At 36.2% G+C, this 19,633-nt stretch overlaps 1 protein-coding gene across 4 annotated transcripts in view; it reads left to right on the forward strand.

Annotated features, from left to right (window-relative positions):
• The window catches only part of ARMC1 (armadillo repeat containing 1), a 31,336-nt gene extending 12,063 nt beyond the window's left edge, over positions 1-19,273 (forward strand). For 3 of the 4 annotated variants that reach the window (XM_064588274.1, XM_054512585.2, XM_045896480.3), the window contains 4 exons: positions 7,036-7,225; positions 17,111-17,227; positions 17,313-17,387; positions 18,169-19,273. In XM_064588274.1, coding sequence (XP_064444344.1) covers positions 7,036-7,225; positions 17,111-17,227; positions 17,313-17,387; positions 18,169-18,360 — 574 coding nt within the window. In that variant the 3' untranslated portion in view covers positions 18,361-19,273. The remainder of the gene's footprint in view (positions 1-7,035; positions 7,226-17,110; positions 17,228-17,312; positions 17,388-18,168) is intronic. The other variant, XM_045896481.3, reaches the window with a different exon arrangement.
• Positions 19,274-19,633: the final 360 nt, after the last annotated feature.

Genomic DNA, 19,633 nt, shown 5'->3' on the forward strand with positions numbered 1-19,633 from the left:
GGTAGATTTGACAGATAACAGTTTTATGGGTAAGGTAAAAGGAAAATACAGAGTCCAAGTTGTCTGTAATCCTTCATCTCTGTTGCCCCTGGGAATGCCTGGTTTTGTTCCTTTCTTAGTCTTTACTGATTTCCTGTTAGAAGGCTAGAAATTGAAGATGAAGTGTTTTGATATTTCCACCACAATCTCTAGACTTCAATGCAGATCTGTCATCTGTAAAAGGATAACGAAGAGGAGATTGAGTGAGGCAAGGAGTCTCGGATTACAGTGCAAATCTGATAGTCAACTCAGTGGGGAGCTCCAGAGCAAGGATTACCCTGAGAATGAGTTTTGCCTTGGTCAGAAATGGCCAGGCCCTGGTGTCCCCACCGTTCAGTCATTGGCTGGGGGCCAATGTAACCTTAATACTTGAAGGACAACTGGACTAGATCCATAACTCACTTTTTGTTTCCTTGAGATTCTTGAAAATTTTGTTGCCATTTTGCTCCATTTTCCCTTGGTTTTTATTTTGTTTTTGAGAAATCTGATGCCAATGTATTTCATAAAAGATAAGGACAGTAGTAGTAGTAGTTAATATATCAGGAGCATTCTTCCATATAGCCATTTTCCTGTAGCATCATTCTTTTTTTTTTTTTTTTTAAAGATTTTATTTATTAGAGAGAAAGAGAGGGAACACAAGCAGGGGGAGTGGGAGAGGGAGAAGCAGGCTTCCTGCTGAGTAGGGAGCCCGATGCGGGGCTCGATCCCAGGACCCTGGGATCATGACCCGAGCTGAATGCAGGCGCTTAACCAACTGAGCCACCCAGGCGCCCCCTGCAGCATCATTCTTAATGGCTACAGTCACATCCCACATCCTTTGTAGTTTTTTTTTTTTTTCCCAGTGTCTTTTTGTAATTATTTGGAACAGAGGTTGGCAAATATTTTCCTTGAAAAGCCAGATGGTAAGTATTTTAGGCTTTGCCAGACATTCAGTCTCTGTTGCAATTACTCTTACGGGTCAAAACAGTCACAGTTAATATATAAATGAACAGGCTTTGGCTCAAGGATCATAGATTCCCTGCGTTGGATTTCAGTGCTACCTAAATAGAGCTGTTGACTTCTTTCTTAGAATCCTTTTTAAATTAGGGGGCGCCTGGGTGGCTCAGTCGTTAAGCGTCTGCCTTCGGCTCAGGTCATGATCCCAGGGTCCTGGGATCGAGCCCCGCATGGGGCTCCCTGCTCCGCGGGAAGCCTGCTTCTCCCTCTCCCATTTCACCTCTTGTATTCCCTCTCTTGCTGTGTCTCTCTCTCAAATAAATAAATAAAATCTTAAAAAAAAAAAAGAATCCTTTTTAAATTAGGATTGTTTTGGGGCACCTGGGTGGCTCAGTTGTTAAGCGTCTGCCTTCGGCTCAGGTCATGGTCCCGGGGTCCTGGGATCGAGCCCCACATCAGGCTCTCTGCTCGGCGGGAAGCCTGCTTCTCCCTCTCCCACTCACCCTGCTTGTGTTTCCTCTCTAGCTATCTCTCTCTCTGTCAAATAAATAAGTAAAATCTTTAAAAAAAAAAAAAATTAGGATTGTTTTTGCATTGAAAAATGAAGGATAATTTTCTGGGTTGCCTAAATGTCACCAGAACACTTTTTCTTAGCAAACAACATAGGAAAAAAAAAAAAAAAAACAGTTCCAAAAGGAAAAGTTAGGATGTTTTTCAAAAGACAGTAGCAAGTCTTTAACAGTAAAATAGTATATTCATTACTTTTGTATAGTGTTTGGAAATCTTAACTGGCCTTTATGAGCAATATAAAATGTTATTAGCAACATCTAGAATAAGAGTGAATTGGTGTTTATGACCAATAAGGAAATATATTCAGAATTAAAATTATTTTTGATATATAATAAAGATCAAGGTTCTTTTAGTTGTGTTTTATGAATAACGTTGTGAACCTTTTCAGTATAGACAACTAATTAGAAAAAGTGGTGAGGGATCAATATATACTTCATTATGGAATAGTAAATTACTGAGAGCAAAATTCCAATTACTTAGAGGAAAGAACTGTTCAAGGTAGTCTTTTTTTCTGATGTCAGATTTTAAAGACCGAACTAAATCCAGGGCATTATTAATCAGCTCTTTTAATTTTCACTTGCCTAAGATTAGGGCAATCAATACTTGTTTAATGATACAGTCTCTCTTACATTTATGGCCAAATATACCATAAAAGTCTAGAGTTTTTCTTTTTGAATGTTTTGAATGATAGTATTTGAACAGTAATTTTTTTTTATTTTTAAATTTTTTTTTAAAGATTTTATTTATTAGAGCACTAGAGGGGTGAGGGGCAGAGGAAGAAGCGGACTGCTCACTGAGCAGGGAATCTGATGCGGGGCTCGATCCCAGGACTCATGACCTGAGCCGAGTGAAGGCAGACACTTAACCAACTGAGCCACCCAGGCGCCCCAACAGTAATTTATTTTATTTTATTTTTATTTATTTATTTTTTAAAATATTTTATTTATTTGTTAGAAAGAGAGGGAACACAAGCAGGGCGGAGTGGGAGAGGGAGTAGCAGGCCTCCCACTGACCAGGGAGCCCAATGCGGGGCTCGATCCCAGGACTCTGGGACCATGACCTGAGCCGAAGGCAGACGCCTAACGACTGAGCCACCCAGGTGCCTAGTGATTTTTTTTTTTTAAAGACTAAGATAGCTTCTAAATATGTAGATGCTCTTGGATTTTTCTTTTTGGTTTTAAAAGCATTTTTTAAAAATAAGGAAATAATTATTTATAATTGATTTATTGAACAGATAGTTCATAGTGCCCAGATCAAGAAATAACTTCATTTGTAATTCAATTTTCTTATATGCTTTTATAAATATAATTTAGCCTAAGACAAAATTTTACTTAGTTTTAAGAGGGATCTGCGTCTGTAAATAGATCCCTTAACTGTTTCATAGGAAGGGTAGCAATAAAATTAGTCTTTGAGGTACACCTGAAGACCATATTTAACTGTGAGAACATCACGTTGATTTGATTATGTTATCCTTTTAAAATCTTTCAGTTTTTAAGTAGGTAGAAATGGAATTTATTACAGTGTGAAAATGATGAAATTTTGGAATTGGGAAATAAGGAAGTTAAAAGTGGTGGTGGTTGGAGTATTTATTTCATAGAACCATTTTTCTAATCTGTCATCTGTAATTGCTTTGTTTATCTAAGCAGGCGTACCCTGTGTGACTCTCTAGGTAAAGTATAGTTTGTTGTAAATCCTTAACTTTCTTTTTTTGTGTTTTGTTTTTTGGGTTGCTTTGTTTTGTTTAGTTTTTTTGTTTTTTTGTAAATCCTTAATTTTCTAATTGAAAGTTAGTGCAAATAGCCCCTGTAGCCGCACAGGCAATTGTAAATGCACATATATCACCTTTGCAAATTGTTTTTATGAATAAATGGAATTTTCTTCCCTCAGTTGCTGTTAATATGGAAACCACTAGTATAGGTTTATGAGAGAATTAAGCCCCAAAGTCCTAAGGAATCCTTTAGATGTAATAGATTATCTTCTCTCCTGTGAATCTGGAATGGCTCTAGCTCTGTGCTGTCCTTCGGAGAATTGAGAAGATAGTCACTTATCTAGTTTTCTTGTAGAGCTAATTTCTTCTGCAGGATCTCAATCAGAAAAGGTGTTAAAGGAATGGTTTGTCAGACATATGGGAGCAATTTTTAACTAAGAAAAGGAGGGTTAGCTTAAGGAAACTGACAGCAGAGGTAGTCTTCCCTTTTTTCCAAAACTTCTGCCCATATGGTAGTCATTAGCCACATGTGGCAGTTTAAGTTTAAATTAATTAAAATTTAAAAACCAATTTTTCACTTGTACCAGCCATATTCTAAGCGTTCAGTAGTCATGTGACTAGTTTACTACATTTCCATCATCTCTGAAAGTTATGTTGGGCAGTACTGTTCTAAAGTTTCTTTGCCTAACTATATAAAAGGCTATTTTTATATTTTGGATTACTTTTATTTCGTGGATTATTTTCTTAACAAGTTCCAGTAGAAGAATTACAGAATCAAAGAGTATAGATATTTTTGTGTCTTATCACTGTTAATTTTTTTCAAATAGTACCAATTATATTTTTACCAGCAGTTGCCACTTTATTGATTTTTTTCAAACATTGGGTGGATGGCTACATTGCTGTTCTCCTATTCTACCCCCTCCAATTCTAGATCAGTTTAAAAAATGTTAAACCATTTGTGTTCTTTGAGGTTGGTATAAGATAGATGGCATGGGTAGGTACATAAATTCACTGAAATTGATGTGGAAAATTTTTATATTTGCATTTTTCGTGAAATATTCTTGAATTTTACAGCAGATTCTCAAAGGCGTTAGTTAGTGGTTTAGAACTACTGTTATAGTTCTGATTCTGCAGAACAGGAAGATAATCATTTAATGTTATAGTGTTTCAATATTTTTTGTCACTAGTTCATCAGGAAACAGTTTTTGAAATAATATGCATTTTAAAATTTTTTATAGGAAGGTCATTAGTTGAGTCTTCTATTATGTGTTGTGATGATTGTTTTTTTTTAATTTGATGCAAACTCTTGGAAACGGTATTGATGCTGGAAAGGGGTAGCAAAGACATTGTTTTTTTCCTCCTAAATTCATGAGTATCTCTACTGTCCTCATACTCTTTACAACTTGTGGTTGGCTAGTATTTAAAATATCTCAGAACTGCAGTGACCTTTTCAGTACCTTAAAACAGCTACCAGAAAAGTGCTGAGACATCTCCCCCCTCAAAATAGTCTTTTTGATAGCTTCTTGGAATACACGGCCAAAATCGTTGAACGTGATTGATCTCTGGGGTCAACAGTAGCCCAGAAAAGCAGTGGATATAGTAAATTGAGTGCCTGGAAAATTGCCAGATTAGTACCCCTGGACCTGAAGCTCTGTATAGCTAGTTTTATAGCTTGAATATCGGAAATTGAAGTGTTCCTGCTCATTCAGTAAACAAATGGATCGTAAAAAGTTTAGTGAGGCCCTGTGGAGAGAAATACATCCCCATTCTTGAAGAGAAAAAAATAGAAAATTAAGATCAGTAGTATAAGCACAAGTATAGTATTTTATTAGTTTTTAAAAGATTTTATTTATTTATTTTAGGGAGTGCGAGGGGGGAAGGAGAGAGAATCTTGGGCAGACTCCACGTTGTGTGCGGAGCCGAACATGGGGTTCGATATCATGACCCTGAGATCGTGACCTGAGCCGAAACCAAGAGTGGGACGCTTAACTGACTGAGCCACCAAAGTGCCCCAGCATAGTACTGTAAATGTAGAGGGAGGAATGGATTATTGGAGTGAGGAAGCTTCACAAAGGTGGTAGTTGAGGTTGAGCCTTCAAGGGAGGAGTAAGAGTTTAAAAGCAAATGGTCTAGGTAAAGCTCTTTTGGTTGAGGAAAAGGCATCTATAGAAGGTATTCATAAAAAGACAAAATGAGCTGATGTTGGTAGAGCTGAATGGGGATAGACTTAAAGGCCTCGAATGTATGTTATAAGGTTTGGACTTAATTGAGCTTATCTATAAGTGAAATGAGGGTTATTTTTAACACTTATGTGTATTTACTGTTTATTCAGTTTAACTATAAAAAGCATTAGATCTGTGCTGTCCATTATGGTAGACACTTGTCACATGTGGCGATTTACATTTAATTCAAAGTAAATAAAATCATTTTTTAAGTTGTGGTTGCTCAGTAGCCATATATGGTGAGTGGACAGTGCAGCTATAGAACGTTTGTATCAATGCAGAAAGTCTTTTTGGACAGAAGGGCACTAAATGTTTATGTGAGGAGCTATAGTAGGATTTAGAGAAGTTCAAGAATGAAAACTTTTGTTTTAGTTGTGGCTTCATAACACATACATGCTTTGTAAAAGATACGTAAAAAATGTAAATTTAAGAAGCAGTTTGAATTTATTAAGAAATCTCCTTATTGAGATAATATGAATGATCCTCTCCTAATTCGTTTTCTCCTTTTGGATTTTTATGTGTTATACCTTCTTCAAGGTCAGGGTACTTTCAAGTTATTTTAGTATGAATTCAGGGACAGGTTGTATCCTAATCTTTTTAGTTGATTGCCTGTTTAAGTAATGATTTTGATTAAATATGCTGTTCTATTATAGTGATAAGTTTTGAATCTCAGTGAACCATGGATTTAAAATGAAATTAGAAGACCTTGGGGCATCTGGGCAGTTCAGTTGGTTAAGCTTCAGAATCTTGGTTTCGGCTCAGATTGTGGGATTGAGCCCTATGTTGGGCTCAGCACTCAGCCAGGAATCCGCTGGAGATTCTTTCCCCTTCCTTCTCCCTTCCCTCTATCCTCCCTTCCCCCCCAACCCCACGCACATGTGCACACACTCTCTCTATATATAATAAAATCTTTAAGAAAATAATGAAAATGAGGGGCGCCTGGGTGGCTCAGTTGTTAGGCGTCTGCCTTTGGCTCAGGTCATGATCCCGGGGTCCTGGGATCGAGCCCCGCATCGGGCTCCCTCCTCAGTGGGAAGCCTGCTTCTCCCTCTGCCTCTCCCTCTGCCTCTCCCCCTGCTTGTGTTCCCTCTTTCGCTGTCTCTCTCTCTTTTTTTTTTTTTTAAGATTTTATTTATTTATTTGAGAGAGAGAGAGACAGAGAGAGAGAGCATGAAAGGGGGGAGGGTTGGAGGGAGAAGCAGACTCCCTGCCGAGCAGGGAGCCCGATGCGGGACTCAATCCAGGGACTCCAGGATCATGACCTGAGCCGAAGGCAGTCGCTTAACCAACTGAGCCACCCAGGCGCCCTCGCTGTCTCTCTCTTGTCAAATAAATAAATAAAATCTTTAAAAAAAAGAAAAATGAAATGAAATTAGAAGACCTTATGATCAACTAGGTGCTTTTGCTATATTGTTGATTATTCTAGGATTCACTGGTGTTTCCTTTCAGTTGAACAAAGCATCAGAATGAAGAAAACAGGGCTCTGCAAAGTCAAGGTATAAAATTACAGAATCAATAGAAGTGACAAGACTAATTAATTTATATGTGTTTCTTTTCAAGGACTACAACCCCAGGAGAAACAAAACTGCTGGCTTCTGAAATTTATGACATTCTTCAGTCTTCCAATATGGCAGATGGTGATAGTTTCAATGAAATGAATTCACGTAGAAGGAAAGCTCAGTTTTTTCTGGGAACTACAAACAAACGTGCCAAAACAGTGGTTTTGCACATAGATGGTCTTGATGATACGGTAAGACTTTTTTAAACACATGGTTCATAAGATGGGGTGGGGAAGTGGATGATCCTTCTGACATATCAAGGTCAGTAGTAGCCTAAGGCTATGTCACAGTGCCTATGTCATTTACTTTATCTCATCACAGAGGCATTTCATTACCTCGCATCATCACAAGGAGAGGGGTAACTTTAGTACGATAAGATATTTTGAGAGAGAGATCACATTCACATAACATTTATGACAATGTGTTGTTATAATTGTTCTATTTTAGCAATCATTATTGTTAATCTCTTACTGAGCCTAATTTATAAATAAACTTATGTATGTATAGGAAAAAAACATAGTATATATAGGTTTCACGTCCTTTCTGCAGTTTTAGGCATCCCCTGGGGGTCTTAGAATGGATCTCCCCATGGATAAGATGTGGAAGGGGGACTATTGTAAATAGTTTCTTCAGTGACACTTGCCAGGTCTTGAAGAATAAATCCCACCGGGGCATTTTGTTCTAAAGGTGTCAGTTAATCAGAGGACATAACAATTTTAAATATTTATGCCCTAATAATAGAACTTCAAAGTATATGAAGCCAAAACTGACAGAAATGATAGGAGAAATAGACAAATCCACAATTAGATCTGGAGATTTCACCACCACCCTCAATTAATAGAACAAGTATACAAAAAATTAGTTAAGGATATAGAAGACTCAAATAACACTAACAACCAACTCAACCTAATCTATATTTATAGAACACCCTATCCAGCAACAAGATAATAATCATTCTTTTCACATACACGTGGAGTATTTACCAAGGTAGACCTTATTGTGGGCCATTAAAACAAGTATTAATAAATTTAAAAGAACTATGCAAAGTATGTTAGCACAAGGAAAAGCAAATTAGAAATCAGAAACATAAGTTATTTGGAAACTCCCCAAATACTTTGGAGACTAAATAATGTATTTCTAAAATAATCCATGAGTCAATGAAGAAATCAAAAGAGAAATTATAAAGCATTATAAACTGAATAAAAATGAAAATGAAATATCAAAATTTGTGGGAAGCTGCTAAAGCAGTATTTAGAAGGTAATTCAATAGCACCAAATGCCTAAATATTTATATACAAGAGAGAAAAGTTCTCAGTGAATTAAGTTTCTACCTTAAGAAACTAGAAAAAGAACAACAAATTAAATCCAAAGTAAGCAGAAGAAACAAAACAAATAAGTGAAATGAAAAGCAATAGAGAAAAACCAATGAAATCAAAAGCTGATTCTTTGACATGATCAATTAAATTGATAAACTTTTAGCCAAACCATAGAATAAAAGTCACAAATTATCAATACCAGAAATAAGAGAAAGAAAACATCACTGTAGACCCTATAGACATTAAAGGGAAAGTAAATGAATATTTTAAATAACTTTATGCCAATAAATTTAGTAATACAGATGAAACAGGAAAATTTCTTGAAAAACACAGATTGCCAAGGTTTATTCAAGAAGAAATAGATAACCTGAATAGCTCAGTATCTATTAAAGAAATTAATTTTGTAATTAAAAACCTTCCCATAAAAAAAACTTTTGTCCCAGATGGCTTCACTAGTGAATTCTACCAAACATTTAAGGATGAAATAATACCAGTTGTACACAATTTTTTAGAGTGTAGTATAGTATAGTAATATAGCAATTAGAATATTGTAATATTAGAATACTGTAATAGTCCTACAGGATAGTTTCTTCTGAATTCATTCTACCTTGTCTGCTTTTAATATTAGCTTCTTCTGCTTGCTTTTGCTGAGTGTATATCTTCTATTCATGTCTGTATTTTAAGATTTCTTACAGGCACTATATAGTTCGGCCTTGCCTTTTAATCCATTCTGAAAATTCTGCCTTTTAAATGGAGTGTTGGGATCATTTATATTTGATATGATTATTAATATGGTTAGTTTTAAAACAACTCTTACTAATTGCTTTCTTTTTTTTTTTTTTTTAAGGTTTATGTATTTATTTATTTAAGTAATCTCTGCACCCAACAGGGGGCTCAAACTCACGACCCAGAAATCAAAAGTTGCATGCTCCTCCAACTGAGCCAGTCAGGGGCCCATTGCTGATTGCTCTCTATTTGTCCCGTAGTTCATTGTTCCCCTTTTCCATTTTCTACCTTTTGGACTAATTGAATATTTTTTATGATTTTCTTTTATTTCCTTTGTTGGCTTATTAGCTACAGTTCTCCTTCCTTTCTTTTTGTTGGTTGATTTAAGTTTTTTTTAATATATCTTTAATTTACTATAGTGCAGCTTCAATTAATATATTACTTCATACATAGTATAGGGCATTTAGAACATTATACTTCCATTTCCCCTTTCTCTCCCTCTTTGCAGTTGTTACATGTTTTATTCCCACATGTGTTATAAACCCCAGATGCACTGTTATTACTTTAAATAGTCTTTATTTTTTAAATTTTTTTCATTTTGGTAAAATACAGATAAGTATAAAATATTGGTGTATAACTTTTTTGTGTGGATTTATGTCCTCAGTTCTCTTGGATATGTTCCTGGGGTAGAGTTGCTGGATGATACATTAACTTTGTTTAGCTTTTTTTTTTTTTTTTTTTTAAAGATTTTATTTATTTATTTGACAGAGAGAGACACAGCGAGAGAGGGAACACAGCAGGGGGAGTGGGAAAGGGAGAAGTAGGCTCCCCCCACGGAGCAGGGAGCCCAATGCGGGGCTCGATCCCAGGACCCTGGGACCATGACCTGAGCTGAAGGCAGACGCTTAAGGACTGAGCCACCCAGGTGCCCCAACTTTGTTTAGCTTTTTGAGCAACTTCCAGAGTGTTTTCTATAGTGGCTGCAGCATTTTACATTCCCATCAGCAACATATGAAAGGTCACTTTCTCCACAGCCTTGTCAACATAGATTTCTATTGTTTAATAACTATCCAAAAAAAAAAAAAAGCTATCCTAGTAGATGTGAAGTGTTATTAATACCATTCATATTATATTATGAATATAATGTTGTGTAACCATCGCCTCTATACTTCTTATGAATGTACAGGTTTTTATCTTGTAAAACCTAAAACTCTGTACTCATTACACAATAACTCCCCTTTCATCCTTCCCCCCAGCCCTTGGCAACCTCTATTTCACTTTCTGTCTCTGTGATTTCAAAAAAATCAGTCTCTTTTAAGACGTTTTAAAATAAGAAAAAGTATTTTCTGTCCACCTACTTTTTGCCATATCCAGGGCTCTTTATTCTTTTGTGTAAATTCTAGATTTTCATCTGATTTCATTTTCCTTCTCTTAACATTTCTTATACTAGTACAGGTCTGCTGGCAATGAATTCTTTCTGGTTTTTTTTTAATTGAAATAGAATTCACATACTATAAATACACCATTTTGAAGTGTACAGTTCCGTGCTTTTAGTGTATTTACAGGGTTGTGCAGCCATCACCGTAGTCTAATTCCAGAACATTTCATTACTCCGAAAGGAAGCCTCATACCCATTAGCAGTCACTACCCCCTGCCCCTGATAACCCCTAATTTACTTTCTGTGTCTATGGATTTGCCTCTTCTGGACATTTCATATAAATGGAATCATAGGCTATGTGACATTTCATGCCTGGCTTTCTTTTCTTTTTTTTTTAATTTTTTTTTTTTTAAGATTTTATTTATTTGCGAGAGAGAGAATGAGAGACAGAGAACATGAGAGGGAGGAGGGTCAGAGGGAGAAGCAGACTCCCTCCTGAGCAGGGAGCCTGAGGTGGGACTCGATCCCGGGACTCCAGAATCATGACCTGAGCCAAAGGCAGTCGCTTAACCAACTGAGCCACCCAGGTGCCCCATGCCTGGCTTTCACTTTAGCATAATGTTTCCAAGGTTCATCCCTATTGTAGCATGTATCAGTACATCTTTCCTCTTTATAATATTCCATTGTATGGATGTACTGTATTTTGTTTATTCGTTCATCAGTTGATGGACATTTGGGCTGTTTCCACTTTTTGGCTATTATGAATAATTCTATGAATATTGGTGTATAATTTTTTGTGTGGATTTATGTCCTCAGTTCTCTTGGATATGTTCCTGGGGTAGAGTTGCTGGATGATACATTAACTTTGTTTAGCTTTTTGAGCAAGTTCCAGAGTGTTTTCTATAGTGGCTGCAGCATTTTACATTCCCATCAGCAACATATGAAGGGTCACTTTCTCCACAGCCTTGTCAACATAGATTTCTGTTGTTTAATAACTATCCAAAAAAAAAAAAAGCTATCCTAGTAGATGTGAAGTGTTACCTTATTGTGGGGTTTTTTTGTTTTTGTTGTGGTTTTGATTTGCATTTCCTTAGTGATTAATGATGTTGAGTATCTTTTCATGTGCTTATTGGCCATTTCTCAGTGGTTGTTTTAATGTTTATTGCATATATCTTTATCACATTTTCTCTTTTGGAGAAATGCCTATTATCTGTTTTTAAATTGTTTATTTGTCTTTTCATTGTTGAGATGAATTCTATTAATATGTATTACATTGGTGATTTTCATATATTTCTTTAAGATTTTATTTATTTATTTGTCAGAGAGAGAGCACAAGCAGGGGGAGCGGTAGGCAGAGGGAGAAGCAGGCTCCCTGCTGAGCAAGGAGCCCAATGGCGGGACTTGATCCCAGGACCCTGGGATCATGACCTGAGCCAAAGGCAAACACTTAACCAACTGAGCCACCCAGGCGTCCTGGTGATTTTCATATTTTGAATCAACCTTTCATTCCTAGGGTAAATCCCAGTCATGCTATATAACTTTTTAATATGCTGCTGGATTCAGCTTGCTGGGATTCTGTTGAGGTATTGTGTGGTGTGTGTGTATTCATACAGGGTATTTTATAGCTTTATTTACAGTTTTCTTTCATGTATCTTTTTCTGGTTTTGGTATCAGTGTAAAATGAGCTAGGAAGTGTCTGGATGAGTTTGTGAAAGATTGGGGTTGATTATTCTGTAAACATTTGATAGAGTTCACCAGTGAAACTGTTTGGTCCAGAGCTTTTTTTGTGGTATATTTTCTCATTTTAATTTAATCTCCTTACTTATTATAGGTCTATTTTTCCTTCAGTCAGTTTTGATAATTTTATTTTTCTAGGAATTTGTCCATTTCATTGAGGTTATCTTAATGTATTGGCATAATGTGTTCATAGTATTTGCTTATAATCTTTTGTTTCAGTCAGATTCGCCGTAATGTCCTAAATTCCTGATTTTAGTAATTTGAGCCTTCTTTCTGTAGCTAAAAGGTTTATCAGTTTTGTTGATCTTTTCAAACCAACTTTTAGTTTCATCGATTTTTTTTTTCCTATTTTTTCCCTTTTCTCTCTTTCTTTTTTCCCCTGCCATAATCTTTATGATTTCCTTCCTTCTGCTTGCTCTGGACTTTCTTAAAACTTGAGATTTTCTTCTATTTTAATGTAGTTATTACAGCTTATAAATTTTTGTTTAAGCACTACTTTCTTTGTATGCCATCAGATTTGGTATGTGGTATTTTCATTTTATTCATCTCAAACTATTTTCTAATTTTTCTTTGACACATTGGTTATTATTTAGAAGTTTGTTGTTTTATTTCCATGTATTTCTGAATTTTCCAAATTTCCTTCTGTTATTAATTTCTAATTTCATGTGATTTGACAACATTGTATGATTTCAGTCCTTTTCAATATATTGAGGCTTGTTTCATGGCCTACCATGGTCTATCCTGGGAGAATGTTCCACATGTCCCTGAGAATGTATACACTCTTGTTTGGGAGTATTCTAAGTGTCTGTTGAGTTTTGTTGGTTTATACTGTTTTTTAAGCCTCATTTTCCTTGCTCATCTTCTGTCTACCTATTATATTCATTTTTGAAAGTCAGATATTGAAGTCTCCAACTCCTTCAGTTTTGTATGTCTGGTAGAGTCCTTATTTTTTTTTTTTTTTGGAAGGATTATTTTCAGTGGGTGTGAAAATCTAAGTAACAGAATTTTTTTCTTTATTTTTTTTTTTAACACCATACTTTGAGACATTGCTCCACTGTCTTCTTCCTTGCATTGTTTCTATTTGGGATTCTATTGTTCTTATTTGTGTTCTTCTATATGTAATATATCTTATTTTTCTCACTCTGCCTACTTCTGAGAGTTTCTCTTTCATCACTGCTTTTAGTCAGTTTGTTTATAATGTGCCTTGGTATAATTTTCTTCATATTTATTCAGCTTCTTGGATTTCTGGATTTGTAATATGCAGCAAATTTGGACAGTTTTTTCCATTATTTCTTCAAATACTGTTTCTGTCCCCCTTTCCCCTTAGTCTTTCAAGGTATTCCTGTTACCCATGTTCAACCATATGAAGTCTCACAGCTCACTGATATTCTGCTAATTTTTTTCTTCCGTTCTTTTTTTTTCCCCCTCTGTTTCATTTTGGATAGTTTCTGTTGCTATATTTGCTAAATTTTACCTTTGCAAGTGTTTAACTTCCTATTAATCTCTTCATTTTTTTTTTTTTTACCGTAGACATTGTTCTATTTTTTTATCTTACTATTTTATTTTTTTATTTTAACTAGATTCCATGCCCAATGTGGGGCTTGAATTCATGACCCCGAAATCAGGAGTTACATGCTCTGCAGCCAGGTGCCCCTTATTTTATTTCTAGAAGTTTGATTTGGGTCTTTTTTTATAACTCCTTAACATGTTTATACTTTATTTGAACATACAGAAGATGGTTGGAATAATTTTAATGTCCTTATCTACTAATTTAATCATCTGTGTTTTTTTGAGTATGTTTTTATAGATTTTTGTAATTATAGATTGACTTTTCTAATTATAGGTTGTATTTTTTTTTTGCTCCCTTGCATTCTTGGTAATTTTTGACTGGATGCTAGGCATTGCAAATTTTACTTTGTTGGGCACAGCATATATTTATTTGTATGCAAATCCTTTAAAAAAATTCTTGAGATTTGTTCTAGATCACAGTTACTTGCAAACAGATCTTTTTGAGGCTTGCTTTTAAGGTTTGTTAGGCAAGACCATAGCACCCTTCATCCTAGGGATAATTTTGCTACACTACTGAGGCAATACTCTTCTGGGTTCTCTGTTCATGCCCCCATGTATGTCAAAGTTTTTCCACTCTGTATGATGGAAACATGGAGTATTTCCAGCACAGTTGAGCCTGCAGAATTGTTCCTTCTATTCCTTTATAGTCTGGTTCTTTATTCAGCCTCAGGTTCTTTCTTCATATGCATGTACTGATCATTGTTCAGCTGAAAACCTGAGGGGAGCTCACTGCAGATCTCTAGGGTATGCTTTCTCCCTGTGGGCCCTTTTTGCACAGCTCTGCCCTCTCTTGTGCTCTGTCCTATGAATTATAGTTGCCTTGACCTCCCCGAATTTTCAGCTGTGTCCTTAACTGACGGAGACTGCTGCTGGTTCCCCTTGAGTTCTCCTTTCCTAAATTACAGCCTGGAAACTTTCTAGGCAATATGCTGATGTCTTTGTGGAGCTCATTTCATTTATTTTCCTTCTCTCAGGGATGTTTGTTTTCCACTCTCTGGAAATCATTGTTTTATTCATTTTATTTTGTGTATATTGGCTAAATCCAGTCCTTGTTACTCCATCTTGACTGCATTTGGAAGTCTCCCTGAAGTTACTTTGAGCAGTGATAAGTTATATAACTTTACATATTAGGGGTAGCAACCCGTAGATTCCCACTTATCTTTTTAGCTAGGCCAGGTAGGTTACATTAGATTATCCACAGCAATTTGGCCTCAGGATTTAGGATTCTCTAGGTAAGGGTGGGGGGAAGTTTTTCATATGCATGTTATCCATGACATTGCCAAATAAGATAGTTAACAACTATCTTACTGAAACTGGGGCCACAAGATCCCGAAAAGTTTCTAGAAAGCAAGCTCCGGTAGTAGACATAAATTGATTGAATGGAAAATAGTAAGATATATAAAATATCACCAGTGCCATCTAATTTTAATGAATAAGAATAATACAGTTCCTTTTGAAAGCTAGCATAAACCAAATGATAAAACTCAACAAAGCACACATGAGAAAACAGGCCAATATATTGTACGAAAGTGATTGCAAAAGTCTCAAAGACTAGCACCATTCTATAATGGTAGTAGGGAGATAAGCAATGATAGTTCTTTTGAAGGATTATTAGAATAAGTTTGAAGACTGATTATATTCAATGGAGGAAAAGAGTGAGTCAGGTCATTTGAAGGCAGTGTTTCTCAGGGTGTTCCAGGGATTTAGGGTCAATTGCAGATGCCTGTCCCATCAGAAATACTGAACCAGAACCTGGTTTCAGTAAAGACATAGGAAGATGTAAAGACGGTGATACGATATGTGAGCTGGAGGTGGAGGAAGGGATAAGGTGAAACTGTAGTTACTTTTTTTATTTTATTTTTTTTAAGATTTCATTTATTTATTTGAGAGAGAGCATAAGCAGGGGGAGAGACAGAGGGAGAGAGAAAATCTCAAGTGGACTCTATGCTGAGCATGGAGCCCGACGCAGGGCTCAATCCCATGACCCCAAGATCATGACCTGAGCCGAAATCAAGAGTCCGATGCCTAGCAGACTGAGCCACCCAGGCACCCCTGTAGTTACTTTTTAATCCATTTTTGCTTTGGATCCTGTGTTTGAGATGACCACTTGATATCCAAATGGGTGTGTCTGATAGCAAGTGAAAATAAAGTCCTCTTGGAGATAGACATCTGTGTTCTCCATGGTAATAATGGTTGAAGTGATGGGAATAGTCTACTGAGGGATGAAGTAGAAACAAAATCACTTAGTTTTAGGCACTGGACCTTGGCGGCAAGATGAGACAGATGGAATAACCAGTGGTTTAAGTAGTGTATTATTAGGAGTCAAAGAAACATTGAAAGGGGTATGTTTTATTGTGTTGTCAGAGGAAAATGAGAACTAAAAAGAGGGTATTAATAACCCTTGAAAATGCAGTGGTAACCATTGAGAACGCCATAAATGAAGGATGTAGTGATATTTATAAATACCAAGTACTTTAAAAAGTAGTGAGTCAGACACTGAACACTCACTAATTCTAACATCAGTCTATCAGAATTATCCTCAGAGATTTTTAAGTAGAGCACGGGTCAGCAAACCTTTTCTTTAAAGAGCCAGATAGTAAATATTTTAGGTTTGGCAGGGCATATGGTGTCTGTTATAACTACTAACTCTGCTATAATATAAAACTAGCCTCAGACAGTAGGTAAACAAATGCGTATGGCTGTGTTCCAGTAAAAACAGTGGGTGGACTATAGTTTGCTCACCCTTAAGCTAGAGGGCCCTCTGCTTTTCAGCATTTTTTTCCTATATTGTTCTTTCATTCCTTCTGCATTAAGATTTAAATTAATATTGGCTAACTTATTTCCGATAAAAATTATTAAAACTAAGTATTAGTAATGAAGTTTGAAAAAATCCAGCAGGAATTATTAGTCTGTTGATCTTATAAAATTTAATAAACTTGACTAAACACCACCAGTGGCGTGCCCTCAAGAATGAGTCGTTAGAACTGACTGAAATAGGGACATTTACTTACCCCGCCCCCCAATGACTAATTTGGTGTGGTTTTTTTTTTTTTTTTTTTTTTTTTTTTTTTTTTAAAGATTTTATTTATTTATTTGACAGAGAGAGACACAGTGAGAGAGGGAACACAAGCAGGGGGAGTGGGAGAGGGAGAAGCAGGCTTCCCGCAGAGGAGAGAGCCCGATATGGGACTCGATCCCAGGACCCTGGGACCATGACCTGAGCCGAAGGCAGTCGCTTAAGAACTGAGCCACCCAGGCGCCCTAATTTGGTGTGGTTTGAGTTGATTTGTTTGTTTTTATTATTTTGCCAATTTTAATAATAATTTGTTTTTGTTTTTTTACCTTTTCAGTCTCGGAGAAATCTCTGTGAAGAGGCTTTGTTAAAAATTAAAGGTGTTATTAGCTTTACTTTTCAAATGGCTGTTCAAAGATGTGTGGTGCGGATCCGTTCAGATTTGAAAGCAGAGGTTAGTATTTTAAATGGCTGAATATGCTTGAGGTTATAGGTAAACAAATCAGTGTTCAAAATTGTTCCTTTTAATCCTGGCCTAGGCTTTGGCATCAGCGATAGCATCAACCAAGGTTATGAAAGCTCAGCAAGTTGTGAAAAGTGAAAGTGGAGAAGAGGTAAATGCTTTATTTAGTTTTCTTTATACCTGACTGACTCCTGATTATTCTTTAGGGCTAGCAGATTGTAAGTATTTTCAGGCTGTTAGTTGCCAAATATACAGGAGTGTGGTTGGGTCAGATTATCTTAGTATTTCTTGGCTAACAGTTAACTCTTTTAGAAATATAGGTCTTTTGTAGATTTCAAAGTCTGTTCTTATATTTTGTGGATTTCAGAGTCTGTTCTTTATCTCAGTGGAGACGTCTTCTTAATTTTATATGGCAATAAAGGATATCTAGTTTCCTTGCACTGGTTTTTAAATACTTTCTTTCTAACCTTAGTTTTGCTAATCCAAAAAATAAAGGTCTGTTCCCACCAGGGATAGGTAAATACAGTGAAAATATTTGCCTCTTGCTGTTTTTGCCACTAGCTTTGTGATAGGGAAAACAAACCCGCATTCCTTTAGCTTATTTGTCTTCCCATAGAAAGGAGGTTCAGTGGCCCTTCAGGGTCACGCAGCAGCCAGATACTTGCTTTTGTTTTCTTTAAATAGACAGGAGTTGCACATTTATTCCTGGAGCCTCAGGAGAAAAACATCTTAGTTTTCATGTGTATTTCTGCCTTTCTGTGCTCAGCAGTTGGGCCTATCTTCATGTAAGAGGAAGATTTTTAAAGGAATATAACCCCTGAGAATAAATATGGTGATTAGAATGAGGAGTAAAGTTGACCTTTAACTTAAGACATATATCTGTGTCAATTAGGATGATTTTGTAATAACTCTTAACATGTTCTCTGTATCAGATGTTGGTCCCATTCCAAGATACGCCTGTGGAAGTAGAACAGAACACAGAACTGCCCGACTACCTGCCTGAGGATGAGAGTCCCACTAAGGAGCAAGACAAAGCAGTGTCCCGGGTCGGCTCACACCCAGAGGGTGGAGCTAGCTGGCTGAGCACAGCTGCAAACTTTTTATCAAGATCGTTTTACTGGTGACTTCACTTTGTGTCTCAAGGACTGTGTGAACCAACAAGGGGCCAGTTTTCCATTGTTGTGGTGAACTGTCAAGTGCAATTTGCAATAAGTTATCATGAAAAGTTTTTAGATTACATGATTGCGTATGCTGCATTTTACATTTTATTGGACATTTTGCCCCACTCAGTGGTAAAAAGGACAGAGGCTACAGGTGGAATTCTTTGTTTATGAAGGTATTTTGGTTTTGTTTTCCTTTAATTGCCTCACTTTTTAAAAAACATGGGTCCACTGTTAAACCAAACATATATATGTTCAGCTTTACATTTTATTTTACATGAAGCACGTGATTAGGAAAACTCATTTCTCCTCAAGCCTCAGGACCTATCTGAAGAGAAGTTGGTTTTTTTTTTTTTAAGCTCAAGTCGTGCATGAATTACTGAACATTTTTCTCTACCTTTCTTCATGAAAGATACTTGCTTTGGTATTCTTCACTGAAATTGAAAACATTTCTCATTATCCCCCTTTTGTGCCTTTTTTATTTTGCCAACCATGTTTATAGAAAGAACATTACTATAGAGACATTTTGTGATTTAAAATATATCCATATGAACATAGCAGTCCCCTAAAACCACAAGTCTACAAAAACTTTGCAATCTTACTTGTTGTAATTTTAAAGAGATCAACACAAAATCAGCCGAGAAGAAGGAAACATGTATACTAGCAAAGTACTGTTGGAGACTATTTGAATGTGATCAGATGTGGTTCCAGTTGACTGTTTTTCAGTTTGGTTTATATCAGCTCTTAAGAGTTCCGTCCAGCATAATACTGGGAGCAGCTATAAATGGTCTCTAGGCCTTACTTTGTGATCATATACCATCCCTTGCTAGGAAAAAAAAATAGTAAAGAACTGACAAACTTGAAAAAAAAAAACAAATCGAATGCCTATAATGCCATAGTGCCATTTGGTAGCGTCTAACTTTAAAGCATGAATTGCTTGGCAGATGCCTATTCAGTAGGTGTTTCCTTGTATTGCCTTTTGTGAATTTATTATGAACATGCGATCGAACCGAATGAAAAAAAGACTCAAATTATTGCTTATAAAGAAATAAAGCCAGCATTGGTCCACTTAATCTCGTTCTCATGTCCAGCCAGAAAAAAAGAACTTCAGTGAAGGTAAGATAAATAAATATAAATATATATACATATATATTTTTTGGTAGATAAGAGCTAATTACATATATGTAATGCTTTATTAAATTTCTGAAATATTTGGCAACTAAAATTTTCCTTTTGG

This window comes from Mirounga angustirostris, unplaced genomic scaffold, assembly GCF_029215605.1.
Source record: "Mirounga angustirostris isolate CCGP_5_RB_7025 unplaced genomic scaffold, mMirAng1.0.hap1 SCAF_4, whole genome shotgun sequence".
NCBI lineage: Eukaryota > Metazoa > Chordata > Mammalia > Carnivora > Phocidae > Mirounga > Mirounga angustirostris.